Consider the following 12107-nt stretch of genomic DNA (forward strand, 5'->3'; position numbering starts at 1 on the left):
TGCTGAATACTGTCATATTTGAGTATGCAATTTGAATGCATCTGTTGCTAGAGGCACTGATACCCATACCAAATCAATCCATGAAAACTTAGCGTTTCTGTTTCAGCCATAGCACAATCTTAATATAGTGGCTGGTTATGAATTTTGTTAAAACCAACTTCTGCTGAAATGAACTTTAAATCTAAGTGTGCTCCACTCCCTGGGTTTTTCCTGATCACTTTCAGTTTGATGAATCAGGTCTGTCACCTTACAAGGAAGTTGTTATGCTCTACAGGGGGCTGCCTCTTGAGTCAATATGAAAACTTAGGATGCTACATTTTGCACCAGTTTATCTATCTATTAAGGAGTGGTTCAATGGTGGCACATGTCAGCAGTACTCCAAAATTTGCATCTACTACTTTGGTTTCTAAATTGCATTTGATGTATAAGCACTGCATGGATTGGGTCTTGCTGCCTGAGACTTCCAGTGCCATCAGTTCCGTCTGCTCATCATGGATGAGCACCCTCTGTTCAGAGTAGAGGAGCTGGCAGTACAGCATTCTCTGAAAGGGATCCTCTGCTCTGGAATTGGCTTTTCTTGTCCAAAATGGCTCAAATCTTGACCTGGGGCCTACTGAGACATTTACACGGGCTGCTGTGGAGGCAGGGGCACCAAGAGGCTTGTTTGGGTCCCCTTTTATCTAAAATGTACAGATAAGCTAATTTGCCAAAGCTGGAAGCTTGCCCAACTAATGTACATCTGTGCTCAAATACATAACCCTAAATGATCAGACTTCACTACTGGAGCCATAAAGCTAGACTGCTTCAAATTGTCATGACAAATCGGACCATGTCCCAAGGGTTTGGGTAGCCCTTAACTCTCTAGGTGACAATGGAGAAGAGAGTCATGAAAGAGTAAACTTATTTCCATTTTTGGTGTAGATAGGCTTATCCTAAAACCTAGTGAAGTAAACCCAAATCTGACTGCAAGGGGAACTAACACACTCTTCCTGTTTCAGGCCTTGTGGTGAGGGCATGATATTAAAGCTTGGTTCTGCTACTTTAATCTGATTTGAAACTCTACCTTACTAAGGCTAGATAAACTTACTCTTGAGCTACCACCAGGGGATACTTTTTTATTTTTAAAACAATTTCTCATGTGCTTCAGCCTGGGGGTTTTCAGGAAGAGGAAAACCACCACCCAGAACACAGTTTATAAACTTAATTGTAATCTTGAAGTGGAAGGAAAAACTGTTAGGGAATTAGTTTAAGATTACTAATGCATGTTAAAACTAGCCACTTGTAACTGGGGAACATAAGTATGGTACTTCATAACCATGGCCCACATTCCACCAATGGGAACTACAGGCTCTTCCCTAAACTGTCCCACTGTTATACATGTATTTACAGATTCTGCTTTGTTCCATTGGTTTGTATCTCTTGTAGATGTCCTATGGGAGTAGGGTTACCAGATAGCAACTTGTGGGGGGAGGGGAGAACAGGACAGGGGGTGGTAATAGGCACCTAAGGAAAGTCCTAAAAAAGGACTGTCCCTTTAAAAACAGGTCATAGAATCACAGAATATCAGGGTTGGAAGAGACCTCAGGAGGTCATCTAGTCCAATCCCCAACTTTTGTTCCAGATCCCTAAATAGCCCCCCTCAAGGATTGAACTCACAACCCTGAGTTTAGCAGGCCAGTGCTCAACCACTGAGCTATGTCTGAGCTCACCCCCCCATCTGGTGGCATCTAGTCACCCTAATTACTGTTGTAGTAATACCACTAAGCCAGGTGCTTGTACATTCTGCTGTGAACAAGGTTACATCTGAACACCACAACTAACACCTCCCTTCCACTGGTCCCTAATGCACTGCTGCAGAACCATACAGTAAGTCTATCCAGCTTAACCTTGTCAAATGGACATGGCAACTTTGAAAATCATGATTAAACTAGCTGATCTAGTTTCTATTCACTAGCAATAGGTATGTAGAGCTTTCAGAAGAAAGCATCAGTTTCTAAACTGCTGTTAACATCAACTCACTCAAATAATAACCACCTGTAGCCAGCCAGCCAGCCCCCCCCCCCCCCCAGACCAGCATTGCTGGAAACACAGGAGGAAGCAGGAACAGGGCACTTAACATATATTCCAGCACAGCCTTTGAAGCTGTGAAAGCACAGGTGTGCTGCTACAATGTGCCTCTGGAAGCAGATACAACAATTAAGCTCACAGCAGGCAGAGGCCCTGTGACAGACATGGCTCTTAGCCCCTACTAAATAGCGTGATGTGCACACACACCAACATCCTAGGTGGGAAAATATTTACCCTGATAAAAGAAATGTCCAGTAGTCGAAACTTATTCTCTCCCTTGCAAGTGTAAACTACTCTTGCGAAAGCTGGCGTCACCCCGACAGACCAGCCTCAATTTGGCATAAGAAAGGAGAAAGAGAATAAAGGAGTACAGAGGTATAAGTAGGGGACCTACAGCACCATGATTTTTGAGTGCTTTTCACTATCTATCTGCTGGTCAGATAAGTGACAGCCTCCCAAGGCTTCTGCAGCTAAGAGGGTCCCTATGCCTTGTCCCTTATTCGTCTTTCCACGGAATTGAGTGACCGATCCTGGCTTGGCACCGCTGGAATCAAGAGATGCAAGGAGGGTAAGAAGCACCCACACCTGATCTCCTATCTTTAGTGTACACATATTTTGAAATAGAGCTCTATACTTTGTTTTCTTTCTTTGGGATTGTGGCTTCAGTTTTGTAACTTGTTTGTGTGTGTAACATCTCTACATTTAAATAAGTAGGCACTAGCAATTTTGTAACCACATGATTAGAATCTAGCTTAATAAATTTTGGTAACCATTTATGCATAAGCCTGACTTGTTTTCTCTGGTTTACTGTAAAGCAGCCAACACAATTAAAGAACCTCAGCCGTTTTGGCTCTAAAGCCTGGCCATTAGGTGAGAGTACTAAGAGCCTAGCGTTGAGTTGTGCCGCCTCCACGGGGCAAACTCTTGGGGCACCTGTCAGTCAATCCTGGCTGCCGGCTGCGAAGGAGCTCTGAGCTCTAGCAGTTAAAGTCACGGGTGTGGAGAGGCTCTTAGTGCTGCCATTGGGGCACCTGTCAGTCAGTATTGACTGCCCGCTGCAAAGGAGCTCTGAGCTCTAGCAGTTAAAGTCACGGGTGGTTAGGACCTTGGGGCATCAGTCAGCCTAGCCCGGGCTGCCTGCCGCGAAGGGACAGTGCGTCCTAGCGGTTAAAGTCACAGATGGTATAAACGGGCATAGCTGGCACCTCACCAAACATCCTTGGCCGTCGGCTAACACCACCCCAGTCTCTTGTGCCAAGCCAGGTTCAGCGATAAAGCACAGGTGCCTGTAAACCATGAACTGAAAAGACAATTATGCCCTGGGTGAGGGAGGGGAGAGACCACCCTCTAACAAGAATGGATGTGCCTGTACAAGAGAAACTTACCTTAGTACTTTCCATGTAAGGTACAGCTCAATCTCCAACTAAACAGTTTTTTAAAAAACATGTTTAACTTTATTGGTAAGCAAACTAAAACCTGCACATCACAAGATAAAATCAACTTACTTGCAGTTTTCATGCTATTCTGGTTTCCGGCCTATAACAGCTACTGAAACTCTACTTAAATTAGACAGTTGGAAGAATTCAGATTGTCTCATAGCTCTCTCAAAACTGTGCAAGTTCTTTACCAGCTGTAGGGTCAGTTACACTTGAGGGGCTGGGTGTCTTTCTGCTTTGATGTTTGAAATAAGCATTTATTGGCTCTGAAGTACTGATAATCAAAGACACTGCATCCTGCATCTGGAGTAGGCACATCTACATAGCTTTAACTGTCACTTCTGAACCAGACTTGAGCTTTACCTGAACAAGGCAGTCTACTAGAGTCTTTTTAAACTTTGTATCCACACCAGGTGCTCTTCAGCCATAACTTAATTGCAGATTTAGAGTTGAAATGACAGATGAGCAGCTGATATTGGTCAAAATATACACACACCGCTTCCTGTTAAGTGCATCTTCCAACAGCCTGTTTTGGGGGCTTCTTTAAAGTGTCCCCTTTCTACATTTTTAGCAGGGATGATCGGTTATAAAACTAGCAATCATAACAGCAGGCTAGACAGACTATATTCAATAAGGGGATCCAGGCCCACTTTAGAGCTGAAATTTATTCACAAGCTGACTCAAACAGGTAGTTAGGTATTTTTCTTCCTCTTTCTAGCTATAATGAATGAATACTGCTTCAACCAAATTAACTCAGGGTAAAAGGATACTGTAACTTCTTGGCTCCTACAATGCTTTAATAAAACTATTAGCTCTATGAACTACTAAGCAACTCATTAGGCACTGCTGCTCTGCGAAAGAGCACATGCAAACTTATGTTCTGGCCCTTTGGGTTCAACATAAAGGGACATTCCAGCAAGTTATGCTAATCTAACTAGGGAAGGCTTTTGTGACCACACCAGGGAGTCTCCCTGGGGCACAAAGCAGTGGCTTCCAAGTAATACCTAGTTCTTATAGTACTTTTTAGATCTCCAAGCACTTTACACAGGTCAGTATTGCTTTCCCCATTTTACAAATAGGAAACAACTTCAGCAGAAGTGACTTGCCCAAGCTCACCTACCTGAGCTGGGACTAGAACCCAGGTCTCTGAGGTCCAGTGGTCTATTCAGTATGCCATACTGCTCTGACTGGTTAACTCCTCCCAGCTATTCTAGCTACTTATGACCCCTGTTGTAATAGTTGAGCACCTCAAATAATTCTCACCATCCCTATAAGTAAATAACTCTGAGGCTTACATCAGTGTCTTAACCACAAGTTTATCTACTTTTGCAATATAGCCTTGTGTTCAATGCCTCCTTAAGTTTTGTACTTAGCAAATAGTAGCCTTATCTTCTGAATATCAGGACCCTAAAGTCCACCTGCAAGTCACTTAATGTTTTCCTTAAACCTACACAAATTACCTTTTGTGGTGGCTAGGTTGAATTTAAGCCATGCATTTCCCCATCCACAGCAACCTTCTAAGAGCCCCTTTGTGACATACTGCAGGGGATATGATGATGGGTACTCAGAAGACAGCACCTATTCTCATCTCTGCCACTAATTTAGAAAGATGAAGTGATTGGCCTAAACTCACCCACTGTGTCTCATTTCCCCCTCATACTCTTTTGTTTAGATTACTTTTAGAAAGCACTTCTGTGCTTCCCCCAAGAGGCTTTTAAACAATGAGCAATTACCTTAGCTCTCCCTCAAGACCTCACTTTCAAGAATTAATTTAACCACTAAAGGGCAGTTTTCCCATTGACTACAGCCTTGTCATCAAAACTATGATCAATGATAACACAGGCTGCTGCTCAAGTACTAGCAGCATGGACAACTCACCCAAAATTCAATCTACACTAGAGAAAAGGTTCAGCAGAACACCTTTTGCTCCATTTTGCATCTGTGTTCTACCCTATGCTACAACTTGACCAGCTAAAATTGAGCTAAAGGTGTTACCCTTAACCTACACCAGGAAAAAGTCAAATGGATTGATTTTAGTTAGCTAAATCCAGCCTACACATGACCACTTTTCCTAGTAAAAACAAACCCAAAGGAATGAAACCAGTCAAAAAATAATCCTTAAAGAGGAAAATGGGGTACAAGATACATCCACCCCCCACCCAATTATTTTCATGTTAATTACTGGTTAGCACTGATACATGATACAAGGAATGGTGGAGAAAGGCTTATCCTAGTTGGCATTGTTCCAATTTCTTTTCAATCACAGTACTGTTACACAAACCAACCAGCAGGGGGTAGTGCAATAACATAGCTTGCACCCTACATCAAGGGCCACCTGTTGCTTTTCACTACTGTTTCTCAAAGGCAAGGATAGAACACTGCAGTTGGAGTTGAGCTTCAGTCTCATTTGATTACATGATGTTGCATCAGTTGATTTATTGCATAAATGTTTCATGTAGAGTTGCTAATGTGGTAACAGTTATGGTTTCAGAGCTCTGCTGTTATTTCATCTCCCCAAGTGCATGCCTCAAACTATTAAGGGAGCTATTTTTTTTCCCTACTTGCAAACTTTCCAGATATTTTTTCCAAAACATTTAATTTGCAGTTAGCCCTGGTGACACAGGGCAAGCTAAAACACAACACAGATATTGGATTGAAAAAAAAAATTTGACATCCTACCTGTACTAACATGCTAGTCTACAAGGAAATTAGAACCTCTCCTTTTTTCAGCTGCCTTGTATGTGGAACTGGGAAGAGAACCTCACTGTTTAAATACCGTAGTAGCATAGGAAACAAACTCTGCTGAGTTGGTCTCAGAACCTTTGTTCATTCTGTTTTACTGAGCTTAAAGTCAAGCTCCTAATGCGTTACCACCACCCAACACTGCTTGGCCCACTTCCAAAGAAGAGTGGGGTTAGGCTTGCTTTTTCAGCATGGGTAGTGACATCTTATCCACCTACCATTTCCCCTGCAAATTCTGTTGGATACTGGATTCTTCCCTTCCTGTCTTAAAGTTGTTGAAGCTATTTAAACAGTTGCTGTATTTCATACCAGAGATGGCTGAAATGGTTGCTGTACATAGGTGGTATTTTAGGTTGCAAAAGTAAGCTAACAGTTTTACATACGTTACAGTTCCAGGGTTTACTGCACTTCTGCAGTCTCCTCAAAAGCACCATTTTAAGTCTCAGGCCTTTAGCTGCCATCTGTCTGGTTCAGGACTTGTGTTCCTCTCCCTCCAAAGGAGAATTTTAGGGTTGCTCTTCCTTTGCAATTCATTGTGCTTATCCCAGCAGCTAAATATTTTTTTAAAAAGTGACCACACTAGGCAAGGAAAGGTCTAATGAAGATAGACATGCTTTTTATTTATACTAAAGCAGAACCATGGAAATGAAAACATAGCTTGGATTTTATCCCCATTACTACTTTGGTGCTGAAGTATACAATTGCTCCAATAAAACTCAGGCTTGTTCTCCATCTTAGAAGAGTTTGAGATGGCCAGAAACTTTATCCACTATATCAGCTGGTCCTGGTCCAATACCTAGTACAGTCCGGGAGCCTGGTGCTATCTGAGTACGACCTGCATCTTGGATTATACTCACAGTCAGTCCCAGCTGTTGAGCATCAACAAGGAGTTGAACTAGCGACTCTTCATTAGGGGCTTTGAGAACCACTTTTGGTTGTCCACAATACTCCCACTGTTTAAGCAGCTCAGGATTTCTTCGTTGAACTTGCTTGTAGGCAGAAACTGCAGCATGAGAACACTGTGCTGCTACTTTACCCTTTCCCATCTTTAAGTCATTACGGACTATCAGCACCATCTTGTATTCTCCAGACTCTCCCATGATACTGGCTTCATTCCCCAGCTCATTTACAAACACAGGCATTTTGGCTTTGGATGGTCTAAAGAATCGCCCACGAATGCCCCAGCCCAGGCACACTCCACATGCGACTCCTGCAATTATGCTGAGGACACTCGGTTTAGAGAGAGAATCCATAGTAGCAGATTGGAAGATTGACTAAAACGAGAGATGTTAAGATTATCTTAATAAAACATATCCTTTCATTTTATATTATGCCTTTCATTGGAGCACCACCATACAGCATGGGACAGTGTAGTTATCACAACGCAGATCACCTGAATCCCAGTCCCTATTGCTTCCTATTAGAGAGTACTCATCTAGGTGAGAATGTGTAACTCACGTTAACATTTTATAATATCTTAAGGGGTTTTTTGGCTTTCTGGAATCATGATCAATTCTTTATCATTGAGAAACAAAGGGACATTCATAAAATGGAGAAACTGTTTCATTTTCATGTACTATGAGACAGGGAGAACAAAAGTTCCCAATCTGCCTTCTCTAGTGCATCAGAGTATTCTTACACATCAACAAAAGTGTTGAGTTCTGATTGCCAAAGCTTCATTGCTGATGAGGCACAAGCCAGAAGGAACTCGGATCAACTTCTGGATTCCATCTGGCATTTATAGAGCTCGGAGTTAAAAAAAAAGTTTACTTGAATATATTCAGTAAATATTTACAGAACAGATTGGAGCTGGTGCTAGTGAGATAAACATGAAACCATCTTATGCCTTTTTTCTGATCTCTGGAGATGCCCAGCACCCACAACCATAATTTAAATTAACAAGAGCTGCCATGCTCAGCACCTCTGAAAGTTAGGTCATTGTGGGCCAGCTCTTGGGAGCGTAGGGAAGCCTCAGAGTAGTATTTTTCTACTGCGTGCATCCGATGAAGTGAGCTGTAGCTCACGAAAGCTTATGCTCAAATAAATTTGTTAGTCTCTAAGGTGCCACAAGTACTCCTCTTCTTTTTTCACAGTAGTATGATGCTACATGGTTCATATACAGCAAATTCTAGTGTCTCAGTTCAGTGGATGAAAGACATGAACTATGTTTTGCTTTTTTTTCAGAATTTGCTTTGTGGCAACAATGATGGTGGAGCAGTACTCCCCAGGAAATGCATTGTTAGAAAGAAATTCTGCAGCCAGAATCTTGCTCTACTTGAGCAAATGTAAAAAAAACCACCCAAATCAATGGTATCTGAGGCTTTGTGGCCAGAAAGCATTATTTGCTTTAGTAGCCAGTGGGGAAAAGCTGCTATAAAGATCTGGGAAGTAGGAACAACAAGTGCTAACTGTAGTACAGAAAATTTTATAATGAGGTCATGTTTCTTGCTCCATGGAGCATGCAATATAAGCGGAATCGCTCTCAGCACTTTATGATCCAGTGTTACAATTTGAGATTTTTTGTTCCCCTTCAATATAAGGAAAGTTTCTCTCTATCTAAGTCCCAGTGCGTTACGTGCTTTACATGTATAGTTTCTCCACAGTCCACACCATACTATATAACCAGATCTAGTGATTAGAGGAAGAACAGCTAGCTAGTCCCTACCTGTCCTGGGGCACCGCGCTGCACCCCAGAAGCGGCCAGCAGGTCTGGCTCCAAGGCAGGGGTCCACAGGGGTCCACGCGCTGCTCGACCACCAGCTCCGTGGCAAATGTGAGCTGGGGTGGTCAGTACCTGTGGGCGAGAGCAGAGCATGCTGCGAAGCCTGCTGAACCTGTCTGGAACGCCCTCTTGCACCCAAAATCCCTCATCCCCCCAGAGCCTGCATTCCCACCAGAACCCTCACCCCCACCTGCACCCCAACTCCCTACCCCAGCCAGGAACCCCCTTCCTGCACCTTGATACCCTCATTTCTAGCCCCACCCCAGAACCTACAGCCCCATTTGGGGCTCTCACCCCCTCCCGCACTCCAAGCCCCTGCCCCAGCCCCAGCCCAGTGAAAATGAGTGAGGGTGGGGAAGAGCGAGGCAAGGGAAATGCAGTAAGCGGGGGTCGGGGCCCCAGGAAAGGGGCGTGGCTAGGGTTCTCAGTTTTGTTTGAAGCAATAGAAGTTGGCAACCCTACTCCCATCTCTCAGCGTCTCCCAGGCCCCTGCGTACCAGGGTCCCCAGCCCACTCAGGCCAATGTCCCGTAGCCCCCCCACGTACCAGGGTCCCCAGCCTACACGGCCCCCCCGGGCACAGCCTGTCAGTGTCTCATGCCCCCCGGCTGGGGAGATCCCAGGGTCGCCCCCCAGAAACGGGCCTTAGCTGGAGCGGGAACAGGAAGCCGAGTCACCTCACCTGAGACTCGCCTCCCGTTCGTACCAACGAGGTCGCTGCTACCTACCCACCACGCGCGAGCCTAAGCCGCTTCCGGCCACTTTCCCTCAGCAATCGTCGCTCGCCTATGACGTCACACCCTCACGTATCAATCGCAAATTATTTAGTCCGGGACGTGGCACATCTTAGAAACGTCACCGACAGCCAACGGGAAAGACAAGGAAAAAGACAAGGAAAAAAAAATCGAACACGAATTTTCTGGCCTGAGCGGAAGTGACGTACACGGCAACTTCCGGGAGGCGCGCAGGAAGTAATGGAATCCGCGGTCACTTCCGGTAGGTGGAGTGGGCGAGATTTGCCCGCCCCTCCCACCCCCCAGTTCTGGGTTGGCTCGCGCCCAGCGGCAGCAGGAGCCGGAGACGCCGGGTGGAGAAGCCGCAGCTGGAGCAGGGTGAGTGCGGCTCTCGGGTCGATCCGGGTCCCCCATCCGCTGCGCTGTGGGGCCCCTGGAGCAGAGACCCCCCCTCCCCCCGCGTGTCCTGCCTCAGCCCCCCTTCAGCTGTGGGCCTCCCTGCCGCGGCGTCCCCCGGCTCTGAGCCTGCAGCGGGGACCCCTCAAACCCTACCCCGTTCCCTGAGGCAGGAGGATGCGCCCCCTCTCCTCAGGGCCAGCCCTTCTTCCTACGGGGGTCACCCTGGGGCAGGGAGCCTTCCTCGGCTCCTCTCCTTCCTCCCCCATCACTGAGCATCTCCGGGAGGGAGCCTCATGGGCGGGAAGCGGGGGGGCAGGTAACCCTGCCAGGCGAGCCCATGTGCTGTTTTCCCAGCAGAACCCCATGTGATCCTGTGACACTTTATCTGCAAGCCAAGTCCTGTCAGCCCGGCAGGAGGCGATGGTGAGGACTGGAAACTGGCTCCTAGCCCGTGAACAGAGAGTGATGCTCAGCGGCAGTCTGTGGAGCCAGGGCAGGTGTCCGGGTGTGTGTGTGTGCTGTATTAGGTCTATCCTTCACTAACGTCTTCATTGATAACTTGGCAGGAGCGAAGGGTCCACTAATGAAATTTGTAGCTAATACTACGTTGAGAGGATAGAAAAGTGTTAAAGAGGATCTGGATACATAGGCAAGAAATAACAGCAAAATAGGCTTCCTCTTGGAGTTGAGGGGAAGGAAAGTAATTGCAGCGTGCACATTCAATGGGAGGCAGAAACCTGAAGAGAGACTAAGGGGGAGAGTGACCTGCAAACTAGACATCTGTTTGGAGTGACATATGGCAGTCAAAACAGGACATCATAGTACTAGGCTGCACGGGCGTATTATCATAGTGCCGTCAGCAGGGAGGCTCCATGTGGCTCTTGGGTGATGGCTGCTGTGTTAATGGTTGGTTACATTACCAGAGAGAGTGGAAGATTTCAGGGAGCTCTAAGAAGAGGAACAAAAATGATTGAGGCTGTAGGGATTGACTCATAAGGAAAAAATTAAGAGCTAATTGTTCATAGCTTGACTAAGAGATGACTAAGGTTAGGGATGTAGCTCATGAATATTTAAAGCTTGCCACATTGGGCATATGACTAGAAGCAATGGGAGAAAAAAATAGGCTGAATTATGGTGAAAACTCCGTGCTAGTGAGCTGTGTTGCTGCAGAACAGTCCCCCAACAGACACACGAGTCCCATTGCTTGTGACATTTCAAACCAGATTGAACAGAACTCTGGAAATTGTAGGAAAAGGAATCCTTGTACTGGCCCCAAGGGGAATGACTGATGACACAATAAGTAATTTCTCTTTCTCGCTGTTAAAATTCTCTATTCCCTAATTACCCCATCACTGGGGATTTGCGTTCCTCACCCTCCAGCAGCAGGATTACCCATAACGCCATCTTCAGCAGTAAATGCCACCCTATCTAGTATACCCAGGTAATAGTCTATTCCCTTTGGCTAGTGATCAGTGTTGGGCTTGTGTTGTGGACCCAGAATCTTAGCTCTTATTCTCTCTCACCAGAGCCAGTGTCATTTCGTGAATATGGCAGGTACTGGGCATTAGGACTCCTGCATTATCTTCCAGCTCTGCCGCTGACAGTTTGTGTGACTTTAGACAAGTTGCCTGATCTTGACAAAAAGTTATCTGTATGATTACTTTGGCAGCGACTACTGTTTGCACATGAAACGGAGTAATTCTGAGCACAAACTGCCAGTTATCCGATTTGTACTATCCTTGATTTACAGAGAGGGGAAACTGAGCTTCAGTAAGAGATGTCACAGTGGGAGAACTGGAAATATCACTGACATATATATTGTACATGCAGATCTTTTTCAGAATCTAGTTCTCTTCTGTGCCTCAGTAGGCTAATCTATAATCTAGGAAAATAACACTTGCCTATCAATTGGGTTTGCTGGTTTAATTAACTTTAGTAATGTGCTCTGAGCACCTTGGAGGGAATGTAGTGCAGACGAACAAAATAATGTTGCTTAAATTGTATTAAG

General features: G+C 45.3%; 2 protein-coding genes across 10 annotated transcripts in view; one reads left to right on the plus strand and one right to left on the minus strand.

Moving 5' to 3' along the window:
- Positions 1-6839: 6839 nt before the first annotated feature.
- On the minus strand, positions 6840-10451 carry PTRH2 (peptidyl-tRNA hydrolase 2). 3 transcript variants are annotated; one of them, XM_073315227.2, is made up of 4 exons: positions 10253-10451; positions 9649-9811; positions 8911-9039; positions 6840-7519 (listed from the first exon to the last, which is right to left on the minus strand). In XM_073315227.2, exon 4 carries the CDS (start codon positions 7496-7498, stop codon positions 6980-6982), a length of 519 nt encoding a protein of 172 aa, XP_073171328.1. In that variant the 5' UTR covers positions 7499-7519; positions 8911-9039; positions 9649-9811; positions 10253-10451; the 3' UTR covers positions 6840-6979. The 3 variants fall into 3 exon arrangements, with proteins under 3 accessions (XP_073171328.1, XP_073171329.1, XP_073171327.1); XM_073315228.2 differs by lacking the exon at positions 10253-10451 and having other exon boundaries at positions 9695-9951; XM_073315226.2 differs by lacking the exon at positions 10253-10451 and having other exon boundaries at positions 9649-9951.
- The window catches only part of VMP1 (vacuole membrane protein 1), an 88725-nt gene continuing 86590 nt past the window's right edge, over positions 9973-12107 (plus strand). For 2 of the 7 annotated variants that reach the window (XM_078849197.1, XM_078849202.1), the window contains exons 1-2: positions 9984-10078; positions 10457-10604. The gene's annotated coding sequence lies outside the window, so the exon portion shown is untranslated. Of the gene's footprint in view, positions 10079-10456; positions 10605-12107 lie in introns of all 7 variants that reach the window. The other 5 variants (XM_073315207.2, XM_073315212.2, XM_073315210.2 and 2 more) reach the window with 4 other exon arrangements.

The sequence above is a fragment of the Lepidochelys kempii genome, chromosome 17 (assembly GCF_965140285.1).
Source record: "Lepidochelys kempii isolate rLepKem1 chromosome 17, rLepKem1.hap1, whole genome shotgun sequence".
Classification (NCBI taxonomy): Eukaryota; Metazoa; Chordata; order Testudines; family Cheloniidae; genus Lepidochelys; species Lepidochelys kempii.

What these genes read in the sequence shown, in the direction of transcription:
- PTRH2 (XM_073315227.2), bottom strand. Translation starts at nt 7,498, where the DNA reads ATGGATTCTCTCTCTAAACCGAGTGTCCTCAGCATAATTGCAGGAGTC.